General features: G+C 44.2%; 3 protein-coding genes across 5 annotated transcripts in view; 2 read left to right on the top strand and 1 right to left on the bottom strand.

Moving 5' to 3' along the window:
- The window catches only part of CD3E (CD3 epsilon subunit of T-cell receptor complex), a 43,057-nt gene extending 41,530 nt beyond the window's left edge, over positions 1-1,527 (top strand). For both annotated transcript variants that reach the window (XM_072954025.1, XM_072954024.1), the window contains one exon: positions 858-1,527. In XM_072954025.1, the coding sequence (XP_072810126.1) occupies positions 858-914 (57 nt within the window). In that variant the 3' untranslated portion in view covers positions 915-1,527. The remainder of the gene's footprint in view (positions 1-857) is intronic.
- Positions 1,528-4,551: 3,024 nt separating this feature from the next.
- CD3D (CD3 delta subunit of T-cell receptor complex) lies at positions 4,552-10,943 on the bottom strand. The gene is made up of 5 exons (XM_072953777.1): positions 10,812-10,943; positions 8,973-9,191; positions 8,378-8,509; positions 8,063-8,106; positions 4,552-7,846 (listed from the first exon to the last, which is right to left on the bottom strand). The coding sequence occupies exons 1-5, from the start codon at positions 10,864-10,866 to the stop codon at positions 7,775-7,777; spliced, it is 522 nt and encodes a 173-aa protein (XP_072809878.1). The 5' UTR covers positions 10,867-10,943; the 3' UTR covers positions 4,552-7,774.
- A 1,444-nt stretch (positions 10,944-12,387) lies between these two features.
- On the top strand, positions 12,388-18,986 carry CD3G (CD3 gamma subunit of T-cell receptor complex). 2 transcript variants are annotated; one of them, XM_015242192.3, is made up of 7 exons: positions 12,388-12,544; positions 14,669-14,692; positions 15,350-15,574; positions 16,175-16,306; positions 16,865-16,908; positions 17,327-17,410; positions 18,850-18,986. In XM_015242192.3, the coding sequence occupies exons 1-6, from the start codon at positions 12,490-12,492 to the stop codon at positions 17,390-17,392; spliced, it is 546 nt and encodes a 181-aa protein (XP_015097678.2). In that variant the 5' UTR covers positions 12,388-12,489; the 3' UTR covers positions 17,393-17,410; positions 18,850-18,986. The 2 variants fall into 2 exon arrangements, with proteins under 2 accessions (XP_015097678.2, XP_072809879.1); XM_072953778.1 differs by lacking the exon at positions 14,669-14,692 and having other exon boundaries at positions 12,411-12,544.

Here is an 18,986-nt window from a genome sequence, read left to right as displayed (position 1 = left end):
CAAGGGATAGAGTCGGGGGAGGGATCTGCCCAGGGGAGAAGGGGACAGGTGGGACTGCCCACCTGGCCTGGCAGACACTGCACAGCCCCTCCCTCAGGGCTCCAGAACATCCCACCATGTGCCCACCTCTGCCTCTGTCATGGTAGAACAGGGTCATCTTAAAGGCAACAGGGCTTCTGCCACCACGGAGTGGTCAGGGTGGAGGTCAAGGTGCCGCTCCTCTTTCTCAGTCCTATTCATTAGCTGGGAGACAGCCATGGGAAATACCATACACGCAAACTCTAGAGCAAGAAACTCATGACTGATGTCCCACCAGCATGCCCCAGCACAGTCCTACCAGTTGTTGAAATATGAAAATATTTCACTGGTAAATAGCCCCAAGCTTCCCCCTCCGCCATCATACACTGCCAGATGTCACAGCCTCTCCCCCAATGGACCGCCTCTTGATTTGGCAATAAAGAGTTAATGCCTGGCATAGCAGAGAGCCACCAGGATTGTTCTGATTGGTTGGTGTGTCTGCACTACCATTAAGTATTTTGAATATCACACCTGGACAAACTCAACAATTGTTTATTGAGCACCGGCCAAGCAAGCAATAGTCACTTTCGCACAGGTGACTCCATTTAATTCTGATAAAAGCCCTGAAAGGTGGGTCTTTAGTTTCTCATTTTTGAGATGGGAAAGCTGAGGCTCACAGCTGTGTGACCAGATCAAATCTCTTACCAGTCAAGTCTGCCTCTTGACTCCCAGCCCAAAGTTCTTTTCATTGCACTAAAGCTAGATCTTCAGAGGCCCTTCTTTCTCAGGAAATACTTCTCCCCACGCTGCTGACCACCCGATTTCTATTCTACCCACAGCCCATCCGGAAAGGCCAGCGGGACCTATATTCTGGCCTGAATCAGAGAGGCATCTGACAGTTCCCTGAAGACACTGTCTCCCAGTGACACAGGTCTGGCTCCCTCCAGACCTGCTACTCCCTGCTCCCTGGACAAATCTTGGACCCCACAGGAGGATTGTTCCTCTGCCTTGTGGCGAACTCACACCCTGCAGCCTTGCCTCCAACTGCCTCCTTCCTGCCTTCCCTGCTGGCACCCAGTCTAAGCATATTGCTGCTTCATTATCCTTTGAAGCATCATCGATGCTCACCCCTCACGCCTGGGCTGCCATCTTGTCAGGATATTTATTTCTGTTCTTCGCCACCACCACCCCAAATTCCTTCCTTCCCCAGTGGATGTTACTTCTCCCATCAGTTCCCTCCTTTTCCTGTGTAGAAGGAACCCCATCCTGACTGTTCCATCAACCCTTCTATGTTTCTAGCTCTCTCCTAGGTGACCCTCTGTGGGAATGAACTGGGTAAATATTGGCAGATGTTTTGCCCTGTTCACAGACCCTGACCCAGAGCTAGCCCTGTGCTCCCTCCCTCCTGGTCTCTGCTGCAGGCTCCTAGATGGCCATTTGCATCTCCTTGAATGTGCTAACCTCCTTCTCAGCTGAGAGAGGAAAGAAATAAAGTGTATTTGGCTAAAAGAGTTGCCGTCCCTATTTTCTGGGAGGCCCTTAGAGGCTGCCTTGTTTCCTGAGATCACTGGTCCTCCCTCCCCTTGACTATATTCCCAGCATCCCAAATGCAAGTACTACCTGTTTTCACAGCTGAAGCAGGTGTTATCTGAAGCTGTCTTTGGAGAGAGCATCTGGGAATAAATCAAACAGAAAAAGAGAAGGAGAGAGAAAGGGAGGGAAGGAGAAAGGAAGGAAAGGAGGAAAGAAGAGAAAGAAAGAGAAAAAAATAGAACAAGGAAATGATCCATCATTTTATTAACATCTTTTGGAGAAACATCAAAGATGGTGGAGAGTACCCGATGGGTCCCTGATGGAGTAGTCAGTTCAGAAAATGGGTGAGACAGAAATGGAGGCCTTAAAATGCAGACAGAGGAGAGGAGGTGAAGGTGCAAGGGGAGGTGGGGGACACATTTCCACAAGCTGCCTCAAAAAGGAAGCGCCTCCGCTGAGCCTGGGCTGGGGAGGTGGGGGAAGGAGCCAGCTTCTCCTTCTGCACTGCGAGAGGCAGCAGCCTGCAGCCAGAAGCAGCTGTGGTTTAGCGGCCAGGATGTGGGCTGCGCTCTATGTGGGGTGATGGGTGCTGCAGCAGCAGAGGAGGGTGTGGGAGGGCTTCTTTCTTGGTCTCCCAGAGCACACACTCAACTTGCAGAGAGAAAAGGTCAGAGTGTTGAGGACCTCTCAGCCCAGCTCAAATCAGCGGGCTCTCTTCTCTCCCTCTCTGCACTCAGAAACCTCCCTGCTGACCACAGGACTATTTAAGAGTGTGACCATGACTGAAAAAGCCATTTGTCCTTAGCAGCCCCCCACACACTGTACACATTCAGCTTTGGTCTTGTGGCTACAGTTGCTATATTTTGGTCCCTTTTGAAGCTACTTCTTTCCCTGTAAGCACTCAACACTTAAGCTCAAAAGGAGTCTCTGTGACGTTGACCATCATCACTAGCTTCTGATCAGCAGACTGGCCCCGGGATTTGGGGGGTGGTGCAGTTCTGTCCCAGGTATATTTGATGGTACCAGTCAAGGGAGGTGTGGGTCAGCATGATGAAAGCAATAATATCTAACATTTAGGAAGCACGTATATGCTCTAGAAATTGCACTTAGCACCTGCATTTCATTTAAACGACCTCGACAAGGTAGATGTTGTTTTCCTCATTTTACAGATGAAGATACAGGGGCTCAAAGATGTTAATTCGTTCACCTAAGTTGCACAGTTAGTGAGGCACAGAGCTGGAATTAGCAGCCACAGCTGTCCCAACTCCAACGCTCTGAACAGCTACCCAGTGCCAACGGTGATCGTTAAAAATGCTGTTTTCCTGGCTTTAAAACTCTGTATTTAATTGCTTAGGTGTTCCTTCCATGAGTACTTTTCTAATCACTCACGTGGCAGACCAGAACTGGGGTAAGTACTAAGAGGATGCAAACAGTTCCTGTCTTCAAGGAGCTTACAATTATATGAGTGGCCAAGTATGCAAAAAGTTAAACAGTAACAGAACAAATGTGATTAAGCCTATGGGTGCAACAGACAGTGCTGCCAGGGTTCCCAGGAGGAACTGATAAGGCTGAGGTGGTGGAGGAAGTCTCCATGGAGGAGGAAAGACCTGATCTGGGACTTGAAGGGAAGGGTGAATAGAATTTGAAGACAAAGGAGAACGTTGTCCACTCACTGGAGATGAAATAGATAAATAAAATATCCCTTTAGCTGTTAAATAAATTGAATTGAGAGTTAAAGATCTTTCCACAAAGAAAACTTCAGACCAAGATGGTTTCCTTGGTGAAATCTACTAAACATTTTTTTTGAAGTGTAGTTGATCTACAATGTTAATTTCAGGGGTACAGCAAAGCGATTCAATTATACACATACATAACTATACATATATTTTTTTCAGTGAAATCTACCAAGCATTTAATGGAGAAATAATACTAATTCTATACAAGCCTTTTCAGAAACGTGAAGAGAGACTACTTCCAACTCATTCCAAAGAGACCAAATTTATCCTGTGTAGTGGTTAATTATATACGTCAACTTGGCTGAGTCACAATACCCAGGTAGTTGGTCAAACATATCTGGATTGTGTTGTGAAGGTATTTTTCAGCTGAGATTAACACTGCCAACTAAAAATTGGCACTTGTCATCTGCCCCTGCTTGGATTTAATCATGATCTGCTGCAGCCACTGACCTCCAAACCTCCCTGAAAGGATTTCAGGGTGGAGACCAGGAATGAGGCGTTCTGTGCTCTGGGAAAACTGGCAGAACAGACTTACAGCTAGTTAGATATTTTCAGGAGGTCTTATGAGCCCAAATTCTTGTGTCTCCTCATATCTAGAAAAGCACTAAAATAATTAATGGTGACATCTGCTCCTTGTGACTAGCTGCAAGCCTCTGCCTAAATGCGTGCTTGACTGCACATACCCCACTTCACTGTAATCATATCTAATACTGAGTTCCCCCCGCCACTTCAGAGCAGCTCCTCACAGCTATCTGAGATGCTGTCTCCCACGTTATAGTCCTCATTTTGTCCTAAATAAAACTTAACCCACAACTCTCACATTGTGTGATTTGATAAAAACATTTAAGTCAGTAGACTTTGAGGAAAGCAGATTACCTTCTATATTATAGGTGAGCCTCACCCAATCAGTGAAGGCCTTAAGAATAAATAGACTGAAGTCCTTTGAGGAAGAGGGAGCTCTCTCTGCCTGTAGACTGCCTTTGGGCTCAACCTGCAACGTCAACCCTTCCCTGGGTCTCCAGCCTGCCAACCCACCCTGCAGATTTTGGACTTGCCAGCCTCACAATTGCATGAGCTGAATTCTTAAAATAAATCTCTCTCTTCTATCTTGTCTTTCTGTGCATATATATATGTACATCCTACTGTTTCTGTTTCTCTGGAGAACCCTGACTAATATACCCTGATATCAAAACCAGACAAAAGACATTACAAGAAAAGAAAGTTGCAGACAAATATTCCTTATGAAAAAATGCAAAAATTCTTCACAAAATTTTAGTAAATTTAATCTAGTAATATATAAAAAGAATAATACATAATGACCAAGTACAGTTTATTTCAGGAATACAGGATTGGTTTAACAAATCATGCCGCCAATGTAATTTACCATATTAACAGACAAAAAAAAGTAAAACCATATAATCAACTCAATGGCTGCAGAAGAAGCACGTGACAACCCTCAACAACTATTTTTGCTAAAAATTCTCAGCAAACTAGAAAGAGAAGGAAATGACCTCAACCTACTAGATGGCATCTAACAAAACCTACAGCCAACATCATACTTAATGATGAAAGACAATGCTTTCCTCCTAAGGTCACAAATAAGACAAGGAGGTCCTTTCTCCACTTCGGCTCAACATTGTACTGGAGGTTCTAGCAGTGCAATAAGCCAAGAAACAGAAGTAAAACACATCCAGGTTGGAAATGGAAATGTTGGAAATTAAAAACTGTCTTTATTCACAAACAACATGATCTTCTATGGAGAAAATCTAATCTAATGCGATCTACCAAAAAAAAAAAAAAGCTGCTAGAATTAATAAATGAGTTTAGGAAGTTTCCAGGGTAGAAGATCAATATACAAAAAGTAATTGTATTTCTATGTACTTTCAATGAACAATTGGAAATGGAATTTTTAAAAATACCATACACACTTAGGGATAAATCTGGCAAAAGACATATTCATGAATTGGAAGACTCAGTATCATTAGGATGTCAGTTCTCCCCCAAATGGTCTATAAATTCAATGCAATCCTCACCAAAACCTCAGAAGGCGTTTTGTAGTAATAGAATCTAATTCACAGAGGACTGCAAAGGACCTAGAATAACCAAACTACTTTAAGAGTTGCATCCCAGCCATCTTACTCTTGAGTATTTATCCAATAAAAATAAAAACATATGTCCTGGTGTATATGATTTATATAAAGACATATATGAATATTCATAGCAGCTTAATTTGTAACAGCCAAAACCAGGAAATACTCAAAAGACAATCAAGAGGTGAATGGATAAACAACAGGTGGTATATCCATACAATGGAATACTACTGAACATTAAAAAGGAATGAACCATTGATAGATGCAACAAAATGGATGAATTTCAAAATAATTATGCTGAGCATAAGAAGCTAGATCAAAAAAGGGTACATATCATTTCATTCATATAAAACTCAAGAAAAATGGAAACTAATCTATAATGACAGAAAGCATTTCAGTGGTTGCCTGGAGGGTTGGAGGATAAGGAGAAGGAGGGAGAGACTGCACACAAAAGGGCACAATTGTTCAGGATGTTGGGTAGGTTCATAACTATCAACTGTGATGTTTCACAAGTGTGCACATATGCCAAAATTTATCAAATTTTACACTTTAAATATATGCAGTTTATTCATGTCAATTGGCTCCAGTAAAGCTGTATTTTATTTTATTTTATTTTATTTTATTTTATTTTATTTTATTTTATTTTATTTATTTGGAGGGGGAGGAGATGAGATCATTTATTGACCTAGACCCCCTTCATAGGACTTTCTCTGCACTGTCCATTTCTTCAAGGACCCTGTGATGTAGGTGCTCCCCTGGCTCCATTTTGCAGATGAGGAGTATTTTAAAAGCACAAAAAAAATGAGAGCTGAAGGGACCCAAGATTCCAGAAGGGCTCAGGTGAAGGGTAGAATTTCTCAACTTTGGCTTCACATTAGAATCACTATAGGCAGTTTTACAAGTCCTGATGTTCCAGCCCAATATAATCAGAATCTCTGGGGGTGGCACCCCCGCCATCAGTACTTTGAAAGCTACCCAGGAGATTCCAATGTGCAGCCAATGTGGAGAACTGGTGAGCAGCATAGGGGGATGTAAGGGCATATGAGAGCACAGGGTCAAAGGAAGTGAGCAGGGCGTGGGAAGGGTACAAGCATTGGTGCAATACAAGCTGTGGAAGGGCTGCTCAAGGTGGAGGCACCCAGGGTGAAAGTTGGGTCTAGGGCTAGGAGGACTGCAGTAGTAGGGATATAAAGGGTAGGAATCAATCATAACCATGAATGAAGCATGTATGAATTGGAAGTTCATTCTGTCTCTAACAAACTTAGGGTCTATGTATACCTCGAGGAGATAGTGGGCAGAATTATCCAGATCTCTGGCTGATGTGGTTGTTAATTCTTTTCTCCTTTGGGAACCCTGGTCTAAGAAAGTCCCACTCATTAAACTTCTGAAGTTCACTGAATTACTCTCAGAAAACAAAAATAGGAGTTCCTACCCATGGTAGACAGGAATGGACATAAAGCACACAAAAGAGTAAGTGGCTTCAATTCTTCCTGTAAATCTTCTAGAGATTCTCTGAGTTAGGGCTGCTTCAGAATCACCTGGACACCCAAAAGTGCCCCAAAAGGGACCCGAGTGTCTATATTTTTAATAAATCTCAAAGTTTCAGAACCACCACTAACCCACTGGCTGAAGATGACATCTATTGAAAATATCCCAAGCCCCTATCCAGTCTCAGACTCCAGCTTTCCAGGTGGGTGGAGAAGGACAATGTGTTTTAATTGATGAAGGGTTTCTGATGTCAGTTTATCATGCAGAAGGCAGGAGCAGAGCAAGGACAGGTTCTGGGTGAAGAAAATAGAATGGTACCTTCTACATAGGGGAAAAGGATACTGAAGGGGCTTCCCCTGAGACCTCCTTGTAGGTAGTGGCTAACACTCCATGGGGGTCATAAAGCCAAAGCCAGCCCCTTAGCAGAAGTGGGACTTTGTCATATGCACTCGGAGCCTTGATAAGAAGTGATCCCAGGTCCCTTAATGTCTCTGCCACCTTCATTCACAATGTCATGGAAACTTCTGTGTGGCTGGGTCCCTAAACACAGCAGCCCACCCTCCACTATGGTGAGAAAGTCAATGCTGTGGAAGGGTTGTAATAGGGGACTAGAGCCAAGAGGCTGATCCTGAACCCAGGGAGCCCACCAGGCCAGAAGCACCAGTGGGCCAGGATATGGTGGGAGACTGCCTATTGCACCATCTATGTGGGGCAGAGGAAGGGAAGGAGTGAAGGAAGGACGCAGGTGGCTGGGTTGGGCAAGGACCCAGCCAAGTCAGGACAACTCCCACGCTTTGCCCAGAAGCCTTCAGAAGTCCAGGCACCTGCTGAGTGAAGGAGGACATCTTTCTTGGTTGAGCAAGGAGAGAAGGTACAGCCGATAACCGATGCGCCTAGAAGCCACGAGCCTCAGGTTCGCCTGTTCCGTGCCCAGTTCTCACCAAGACGACTGTACTGAGCATCATTGTGACCTTGAAGGGGCTGAGAGATGAGAAGGGGGAACAATGAGGCAGGATCAGGACTCTCCTAGTGAGAACCCCAGCAGGTCCCGCAGATGAGAGCTCATGCCTAGCCTTTCCAGACTCCCCAGTGAGGAATTCCCCACTAGGACCCTCACACACCCATTGCACCTAATGTCAGGCTCTCCATCCCCACTCACTCCTCTCCCATTCTCACCTTTTTCCCCTCAGGGCTTACCTGATAGAGCTGGTCATTCCTCAACAAAGCTTGAGTGTCAGCAGCTAGAAGAACCAGGGAAAGAGAGTCAACAGGGGTCTAGGAAGATGGGACAGTGAGACCCCGTGAACACTGCAGGGGTACTACAGCTGGTCACACCCTCAGACATCTGTATGAACTAAATGGGTCACAACCTCTGCTAATAACCAGTTGTAGGAGTCCTTAAGAGATTGCAAGAGTGACTCCCAGATGGGTCACAAGGCACCACCAGCCCCATTCCTTAGCAGATACACACTCACATCCACAACACACACATGCTCTGTCCCTTCCACTTACCCCCAGAGACCCTTCCAGTCTCGTGTCCAGCAAAGCAGTAGACTCCCACAGCAAGCAGCAGAGTGGCAATGATGTCGGTGATGATAATACCTGCCAGGGTGGCTGAGTCCAGTTCCACACAGTTCTGGCACACTGTGTGCGGAAGGGAAGTGAGAGGAGAGATGAAGAGTCTTCAAGACCAAGGAACCATCTCTGCCTCTTAGGGCTGCCCCAGGATCTCTCATGCCAAGACCCAATCTTGGAGAAAGAGCTCCTGAGAGCCTTGCTACATCCACCTCTAACCTTCTGCCCAAGAAATCCCTGAGGAGAGCCAAGAAGTAGTCTCAGCTCTTCAGGAACTTAAATAAAGCAGTAGGCCAAACCTTCCCCCAACCAAGCCCCTGCTGCTTGCATCATAAGCAGTATTTTTCCTATTGCTCTTTCACCATAAAGCTCGTTCCCACTCTGAGGGCTCCAAAATCTGATTCATACCATTACAAGAGCAACCCAGTTTGTTTAGAGAACAGATTGGCACACCACATCCCCCTCCAGCTAGAAAGTTCCCATATCTAGAGGCCCCAACCATTTCAACTCAAAGGGTCCAGGAGGCACATACTTCGAAAATATACTTGCAGAGTAGTCTCTTTGCTCTTTCGATCATCTGTTGCGTTGCACATGTACACTCCTCGTGGGTCCTGCATGCGTTTTCCCAAATCCAGACTCTTAGTATCTGAGGCCGGTGTTCCTGTTGTTCCCTCTAGCCTTATGATGCTGGTATTGCAGCTCAAAAATACTTTGTCCTCAAGTTCCTTCAAATCTATCTCGAAGGGGCTCACTAAGGAAAAAAATACCACGATTAGAGCCAGCAACTTGGTCAACACCAGATCCCTTGTTCTGCTGAGGCCCATACTCAAGAAGAGCCACTTTCTAGGTCTAGAACAGTTCATGGCTTCTAGTGAGAAAGATGGAAGTCACAAAAGAAAGGCTTCAGCAGACTCTGCATGAACTTCAGGGGCCAGGAAGGACACAAGAATGCAGTACAAGAGAGGCCAGGTCCTCATGGACATGGAGCAAAGGAGGAAACCATGGAACCAGTTTGATCCAAGAAACTTCCTGGAAATGTGTTCAGACCACTGATTAGAAGTAGGAGGAGAGTCCAGACTACTGAAACACTCAAGAGATAGGGAAAGCAGAAGAACCGTCCTCAGTTGGAGATGTCCACATTTTTTCTCCAAGAAAACTTCCAATTCTATTTCCCAGCCACCTGCAACACTCCCATTTCAACTTCTCATCCTCTTCCCTCTCCCTCTGCCCTTGCCCCAGTCACTCCCAAGGGAGTGGGACTCTCACTACTAGAGCCTTTCCCAGGGCCACTGATGGTTAGAAGTAGGGGGAAAGCTTATATGAATTACCAGCCCAGGAGTCCAGAAAGAGACCGAGGGCAAATCCCATGTAAAGATTTTTAGTTGTTCTATCCTTCTTAGGGAATGGGGGAAAATTTTTTTTTTATTGAATCCATGCTTGGGTGCCACACAAGTCAAGTCTTGTAGGGGAGTTTAAGGGCTAGAGGTATGCACAACACCTTTCTAGATCCACTGAATTGCTTTGACTGAGAGCATCTCCACGGCCCGCAGAGGCGCTGGAATCTGTATCTCCAATCCCAGGGAAAAGTGGAATCTACATTCTCTGTGAGTTTCATAGTCAATTACCAATTTGGATAGATGAGCATCCTCTAGAAAACCCCCAGGATAGCTGTTTCTCGTGCCTCTGTAGCCAGTCAGAAGAATATGCATGTATTCTCAGGGAGACACGTGTACATCAGATGCTTCACATTGTAAAGTCATGTCTTCCTTGAGGATCCATTTCTAATGGAAATCCTGGATGTCCCAAAAAAGCTGACTACTAGGGTAATCATTCATACCAGTTTGCCTGGGGTTGAGGGAATTCCTGGAACATAGGACTATCAGTTTTAAGATCAGGCAAACCAGAATAAGTTGATTGTTCTTTTACCCCAAATCTGCCCTCCCTTCTGTTCAGCCTCAATTTAACTTTTCCCTTAAATCATCCCCCTAAGTGCTGAGCCATGGCCCCAAGTGGTAACATAAATGATGGCCAAATGACCAAGAGTCCTGGATCCCAGAGGCCTTAGAAGGAATAGTGCTCCCATTACCAACCTTAGGCTCAGATGCACACTACTACAACACTTCCTACAGATCTCTGGCCTAAGGTCTTCAGAGAGACTTTCACGGCCAAGATGCACCCCTAGCTGGAGTCCATCAAAGCCAAGAGCCTGTTTCCTAGACCCCTATGCTACATCCCAACACTGCCCTCCTTGACAAACCCGCCTGGTGAATTGAAGCTCGCATTGAGAAGGATTTTCAAGTGGATCTTACTCCAGGTGCTAATGTCCCTCTCAGGTCCTTCTTCAAGGACCTCCCACCCAGAGAAGCCTTACCTTGGGAGAGAAGGGCAGTCAGGATCAAGCCAGCCAGAAACCTGCTGTGTTCCATCTTCTAGCAGAATTCATCCAGTAGACAGACGCAGGTCACAGAACCATCAGCCAGGGCGAGAGCTGCCCTCCCCCAACTGACTCACGGGTACCGGAAAAAGTAAAGGGTGGGGGAGAAACTAGAAGACGCCAATTTCTTTGCATTCCGCTGTGGGTGATGGGAGACTGCAGGCTAAGTGGAGGCTGGGGGCGGGGTAGAAAGAAAGCAGTTGCAAATCGCTCTTTCTCTGAGCTCAGAGCTCAGGGTGGGGTAGAAGGTAGAAGCAGAGAATATGGAAAAGGTTGCCTGGACTTCTAGGTAGCAAACAGAAATTTAGGGTGTCCTTTCCTGAGTCACTGATGAAAAACAAGAAATTCAGAGTTCCTGTCAGCAACATCACTTTATTTACTCACCATCTAAAAACTGCCACTTCTCAAAACCCTTGAGAGAACCTGGGTGCCCCATCCCATAAACCATGCCAGCTAGGTTCCCATATTCCTGGTCTTTCTTAGGACCCTGCCCAAGGTCCTCCTTGGGCAGCCTGGGATACCAGACTAAGTAGCTTCTTATCAGTGGGAAGTTGAGCTTTGGGAGCCCCCTAAAAAGAAATTTGCATCCTGGCTGCCATACTGCCTATCTGCTGGGCCTGGACCAGTCATGGTATTTTTCAAAGCCAATTTCCCTCAGTATCATGATAAGGATTTGAACAGAATGTTTGCATGGTGCCTGACACATCATATGTGCTCAATAAGAGAGAATTATTAATAGCAATATGATTAACTCACAAGCATAATGGAGCCATCCCAGGAGACAAATGGACTTTCTCCCTCTGAGCTATGGAGATCCAAAACTGTCTTCACTGCTGAGGTTGGACTGTAATTTAACTGGGGGCAGAGATTGTATGTGTCTTGCTGGCTTCTGTGTCCCCAGCATATCAGTATATGGCTTGTGCCTGGCACGGAATGAGAGCTCTGTACATTTTTGTTGATTCACTGAGTGGCTGAGGGGTCTGAGATCCTCAGACCTCAGCTGAGGCCCTAGTCCCTGCGGATACATGGCTTGTCTTGTTGTAATTGTCCTACATATTCCTTTCCAAGCAGGCACCTCTTTAATGATCTCATCTCAAAAGAGCAGTGAAAAATCCCTAGACTGAGGTGGCTTTCTGTTCAGAGCTCCAGCCCTGAGCACCTAAGAGTTCTCATCTAAATTCATCAGTTCTAATACCAACTAGCAACAGGCAACAACTGTCTGAAATCTAGCAACAAACGGTGGTGGAGATGGTTATCTTCCTCATGAAGAAAGGGGCCCAGGCTACCCGCTGCCCAGCACCCAAGGTGCTCTCTGTGCAAGCTGACTCTCTGAGATGGGAATCCAGCACACTCTCCTGCCCCCTTCCCATCAACCCCCATGATCCTCTCCTTAACGGAAAAGCAATAGACCTCTGCACCTGCAGTCCTCCTGACCCCACCCCCACCCCCCACCGCTGCACATGCTTGAAGCAGAGGGTGGAGGCTCTGGGTTCTTGCCTTCTCACCAGCGCCTCAGCTGAAAGGGTGCTGGGCGGAGCCAGGCTAGCTGCTAGCACAGGCTGCCTGGCTGCTAGGGGCTGCTCAGAGCTTCTGCGGGGCAAGCACAGAGACTGATATGGAGCAGGGGAAGCATCTGGCTGGCCTCATCCTGGCTATCACTCTTTTTCAAGGTAAGAACCTCCTAGGGGATCTGATAGCCTAGAGAAGGGCTCAAAGGAAGAAGCCACCAATAGAGAGACAAGAATATTGGGATCCCTAACCCTGAGTTGTCATCCTAAAGTTCAGAGAAGGAAGGGCAAAAATGAAGCTTCTTACTGCTCTCTGCTAGAGAGAAGCAGTGTTCCATGGGAGAGATGGGGTTCTTGTCTCTTAAGAAATCAAAACAGAGGATTTTACTGGCTTGAGAGAGGATCCGGATGCCGCCATTTTAGGTATGAATGTAGCCCAAAGGGCACAGGCCAGGAACCTAAAGAGAAAAGATATGTGTTCCTTAACTCAGAGCTGGGGTTAGGAGTAGGTCTACAAAGCATTCACTCAGTGGGTGGGTCATTTGGTCAAGTGGCCAAAAAATATGGGTGAGATCCTAATCTTAACCCTAACCCATCTATTCGTTCATTCATTCCTTCAAAATATATAGAGCTCCTGCCATCTTCTAGGCACTGCACTGGGTGCTGTTCATAAACAGTTCAACCTTGTGTGAAGTTCTAAGAAAGCTGACTCCTTCCAACTATTTCCATCATGCTTTGATCTATGCCCCATCTCTCCCCATCACACACTCCACCTCGAGCCACACCTCTCTTGTCCTTTTCCAAGACTGTGTCTTTGTTCAGCTGTTCTTTCTATCTGGAATGCCTTTCTCTGTCTAGTGAATTCCTACTCATCCTTCAAGGCAGAGTCAAATGCCACCTTCTCTGTAAAGCTTTCCCTGTCCCTCACCCTTGGGCGAAATCAATAGCTTCTACCTCTTTCATATGCATTTATATAAGTACTAAATTATATTCTAAGTTTTATTATATTAATTACATTTGTGTTTACTTTTTCCACTTCACTATAAACTCTACAGGAGCAGAAACTGGTTCTTTGTAATACCATTGTTTTCTTCCACACTGCTTAATCATGTCAGGCACATAATAGTGCTTGGTAAATGACTGGATTAAATCCAACTGAATTTAATCCCAGTGCTAGTTCTCTATAGTATTTCTACCATGCAATTCTACTACTCTGAGTTTTGAGACAGATCTGAGGCATAGTTAATGGCTAACTCCTTTGGAGCACTAAGGATTTCCACAAGAAATGGATCACCACGGTTGAAGATTTTAGAAGTAACTCAGCTCTCAAAGACTTTACCTAATGCACACCCAATCTTTGTTAGGGCTTTAGCTGTTACAGAATCAGAGTCTTCCGCGTTGTACAGGCACTGAGATGTATACATAAGGGTGTTGCCTGTAACCATGCAGAGTTAGCATCAGATCCCACAGGTTAAGGGCACAATTCCCAGTATGACTGCCTCCACTTGAAATGCTAGGCACAAGTTCAGGGATCCCCAGAACACTCACACTTCTGTTGAACTGGCTGCAAATCTGAAGGGTTCCTAGGAATCCCCTCAGGTTTGATAATTTGCTAGAACAACTCACAGAACTTGAAAAAGTCCTATACTTATTACTACAGTTTTATTAAGAAATAAAATCAGATCTAGTCAGATGAAGAGATACATAGGGTGAGGTCTGGGAAGGTCCTGAACACAGAGCTTCCATGCCCTCTCCTTGTGGAATTAGACTACATCACCCTCCTGGCACATTGACATGTTCACCAACTAGGAAGCACCACTGAGTTTTTATTGGGGTTTCATTACCCAGGCATGATTGACTGAATCATTAGTCATAAGACTGAACTCAATCTCCTGTCCTCTTTCCCTCCTAGGGCTCAAATCACAGCTCGCTAATCACAGGATTGGTCTTGACCAGTCTCATCCTGAGTCATATCATTAGCATAAACTCATGTGGTCCAAGGACCAGCCAAGAATCACAAAGGCAATCCTATCATTCATGAAATTCTAAGGGTTTAGAAACTCTTCTCCCAGCAACCCAAGACAAAGACCAGACAAATTCTTTATTAGACCACACCCTAAATTCAATTTGGTGATATAGGCTGCAATCCAGAGAAACAGGTATAGATACTGTCACATGGGTTAGGATCTCTCTCCACCTTGGCCTCAAATGACCATGGAAATGATACTTCAGGGGATCTGATTGACTCGATGCCCAGCTGATTCTGTCCCTCTTCTGTCTCTACAGGTACTATGGCCCAGTCAGAAAACGGTAGGGGAGATGGCTTCTTTCTATGCTCAAACTCTGAGAAGGGGGCAGGGTGTAACTCAGTGGTAGAGTGCATGCTTAGCATGCACAAGGTCCTGGGTTCCAACTCCAGTACCTCTGACAAATAAATAAATAAAACCAATTACCTCCCCTCCACAAAAATTAAATTAAATTAAATTAAAAAACACTAAAGACTATTAAAAAAAATCTCTGAGGAAATTCATGGAAATATGGCTTCCCACAACAGTAGTCCTATAGGAGCAAGTGAACAGCTTAGACGGGATGGGATGATGAATGATAAACAGCAGACCTCTCCATTGTCAACCAAATCAGTGGCCAGGCTTGATCCTTCTTGCAGCTTTCCTGTAGCTAAACAATTTTCTAATTCTTGGAGGAGAAAAAGGACCCTAACAGTAGTACCCTAGGTACTACTCAAAGTATGACCTATGAGCCAACAGCCTTGGGATCACCTGAGAGCATGTTAGAAATCCAGAATCTCAGTCCCTCCCCAGAACTATTGAATAGAACCTGAAATTCCAGCTAGATCTCCATGTGATTCCTGTCCACATTAAAGATTAAGAAACACTGCTCTAATAGTCTTCTCCTGAGGCAGGGAAAATTTTGGAGGCAAGATCCTTAACAGGCATTTCCTTTTTTCAGGAACACATTTAGTAGAAGTGGATGACAATCGAGAAGATGGTTCAGTACTTCTGACTTGTAATGTGGGAGACAATATCAGATGGTTTAAAGATGGGAAGGAAATAAGTTCTTCAATTGCAAGTAAAAATATTTGGAATCTAGGGAGCAGTACCAAGGACCCTCGAGGGATATATTGGTGTGAAGGATCAAAGGCCACATCAAAACGACTCCAAATATATTATAGAAGTACGTATCCCTTCAGATTTGCTTGTGTGAAATTAAGCAGTACTTGCTGTTCTGGTGAGCTTCTTGTCTGGGATGAGTATGGAAAGAGATGCTAAACAGTGATGTAAGAGCCAGTTTTCTTAATCTCAGCTTACTTCTTTTTTAATTTAACAAGGCAGTTCCCCCAACTTCTTGAAAAAGCTTAGCCAGTTCTGCAAGGCCTGGCTCACTTTTGGGTAGGCCCTACAGATTGGAGCAGTCAGCAGTTTGTAAAAACCGAGTTTGAGTGGGTAGAGGAGGCAGGGGACATTATAAGGTGAGAAGCAGCAAAGTGTGGAAGGCAGTTGAGCACAGAGAAAAGGATGTAGTCTTCCTTTTATTTAAATAGTTATTGGTAGTAGGACTACATGGGCTTCCCCAAGACTCCTGGAGGACAGAGGAACATCAAAAAGCACTGAGTTCTTAGTCCAAAGATCTTCTCAGGCAATTCCCTTGCCATACCAATCACAGAGCAAGCAGCCTGCTGCCCTAGACAAAGGCATCACTGCTGATGGGCAGGAGAAAAAAACCCAGAACAACTTTCACAACCTGAAGGATGCCTGTCCCTCCCTTCCCCCACAGTGTGTCAGAATTGCATTGAGCTGAGTTCAGCCACCGTGTCTGGCTTTATCTTCGCGGAAATCATCAGCATTTTCCTCCTTGCTGTTGGGGTCTACTTTATTGCTGGACAGGATGGAGTTCACCAGTCAAGAGGTAAAAGAATGTTCTTAGATGAGAGATGAGACCACCTGGGACCCTCAGCTTCCTTCCTACCAAAACAGACCCAATAGAAGAGACTGAGTTGGCACGTGCTACTGATGAGCATGGCTGGGTGAGGCACTGGCTCTGTAGGCAAGAGAAAAGGACTCTTGGTGTTTTCACAGCATATTTGCCTGTCTCAAGAGCCAGCTTTCTCTGATTTGTCCTCTGTGCTTTCTAAAAACTCTTTATTGGAGAAAAACCTACATAGAGAAAAGTGTATGAATCACATACATATAACTCAAAAGAAACACACACATAAATCCAGCACCAAGTTTAAGAAAGAGAATTAACAGTGTGGTCATGTCCAGTCTCCACTTGGTCCCAAAAGTGACCACTATCCTGACTTCTAACATTGATTAATTTTGCCTGGCTTTGTTCCTTATGTAAATAGGCTCATACAGTACGAACTCTAATTCCTATTGATATTTAATACTGCACTGTGTGACTATAATCCAATTTATTATCCATTCTATCTTGCGTATATGTATATTTTGTTTATTTTTTGTGCAGCTTCAGACAAGCAGACACTGTTGTCCAATGACCAGCTCTACCAGGTAAGGGAATGTGGAATGAAAGAGACATTGCTAGTTAGTAGTGGTAAAATTTGGGGGTCAGGTGGCAAGTTATTTGGAAGTTACTATGCAGATAAGAAACTGCTTAGGACCTACCAGATGATGGCATCCTTAGCCATTTGGGTAGAATGGATGAAATAAAAAGAAGGGTTGAGAGAGACTAAGGTCATTGAGAGAGACTGAGGTCAGGATCTAGTGAGAAAAAGCTGAAGAACACACTGAGAGGGCCACACAGAGAAACTAGATACAGAGCCTCCACCTGCTTGTCCTTTTCCACCCCCAGGACCATGAAGCAACCACTCCAAATACTTGAGCATAAAAAGCACACAATAAATATGTATCAAATTAACTCACAGAGGATGAGGGGAAATGAGCTTATCACTGTTCTGTCCTTTTTTAGCCCCTTAAGGAACGAGAAGATGACCAATACAGCCATCTTCAAGGAAACAATTTGAGGAAAAATTGAGCCCAGGACTCAGAGCAGGTGTGTCCTTCTATACCAGTTAAGAAAGTGCTTTGCACTACCGGCTGCCAAGTCTATCTCCCTTCCCCAAGCAGTTATAAGGATGGGGATAGGAGGCTGATTGATAATTCCTTGTAGTGGGGGGACTCTCCTGCATTGTAGGGTTTTTAGCAGCAGATGCCTACCAGATGCCAGTTGTCCAGTTGTGACAGCAAAAATATCTCTAGATACTGCAAGTGTCCCCTCAGGGGCAAAATTGCCCTTAGTTAAGAACCACTGGCCTATGTTAACCTCCCAATCAATCAATCGATCGATCAGAAGTTCTGATTCAATCAACCAGAAGTGTCAATCAGGAACCCAAGCAATATTTGGTTTTCTGAACCATTTGCAGTTGTTCTTTTTTCAATCCAGGTGTTTTCTCTACTGATCAGTTCTTAGAAACAAAGCAATATGTTTTGGCGCAGTCCTAGCAGAGAGAATTTCAGCCCTAAATCTATACTCAAGGTTCCCAGAGGTGACAAATGGAGAAGAAAGGCCATCAGAGCAAATTTGTTTTTTTCTCAAAATAAGAGTAAAAACATGTATGGTGTTTCGGGAGCGCCACCTACCGGAAGTAATTTTTCTGTAAGAGAAAAATGAAAAGGTCAAATAAACTTTTGAATATAATTTTTTAAGTTTTAATTTTTATTTACTTTGTATTTGAATATAATTTTTAAGTTTTAATTTTTATTTACTTTGTGTATAAGTCATAGTTCACATGGTTCAAATATTCAGTGAAGGGTTTCCTTCCACTTCCATCCCTAGCCACCCAGGTGCCTTCTCCAGAAGCAAACAATAATACTAATTTCTTTTTTTTTTTTTTTTTTTTACATTTTTATTGATTCATAATCATTTTACAGTGTACTAATTTCTTATATATCCTTACAAGATAAAGTATTATATGTATCAGGGGTATTCTAGGCATACATAAGCAAATTCTTAAGTACACATTATTCTCCCTTCCCCTATTTTCACACAAATGTTATCATAATATACTTCTTGTACTTTTCACCTAATAAAACCTGAAAATCATTTCATACTAGTATTTGAAGGAGATTCTTTTTTTCTTAGTGTACCTGCTTTGTACAGATCCCATATAATATATTTAACCAGTCTTCTATCAATGGACAATTTGGTTGATTCCAATCTTTTGCTCTTACAATATCAGAATGACTAACATTGTACAAATGTCATTTTTAAAAATAATTGTATTGAGGTATAATTTACATGCTATAAATTTCACTCATTTTAAGTGGATTTCACCTGTTCTCGGTAATTTAAAGTCAATTTACCCAGTTGTACAACCATGATCATAATCCAGATTTAGAACATTTCCATCAGTCTCTTAAGATCGCCTGTGGTGTTTGCAGTCAGTATTTGTTCCCTTGTTGCAGTCACTAATCTCTTTTCTGTCTCTTTAGATTTGCCTTTTCTGGACACTTCATATAAATGGAGTCATACAATATGCTGCTCCGAACACTTTTATGCAAATCTTTGTGTGGACATATGTTTTCATTTGTCTGGGTTGATACCTAGGAGTGAAGAATTGCTGGGTTGT

The sequence above is a fragment of the Vicugna pacos genome, chromosome 33 (genome assembly GCF_048564905.1).
Source record: "Vicugna pacos chromosome 33, VicPac4, whole genome shotgun sequence".
Taxonomy (NCBI): domain Eukaryota; kingdom Metazoa; phylum Chordata; class Mammalia; order Artiodactyla; family Camelidae; genus Vicugna; species Vicugna pacos.
Note: the sequence above shows the minus strand (reverse complement) of the source record. Positions and strands in the feature narration are given on the sequence as shown.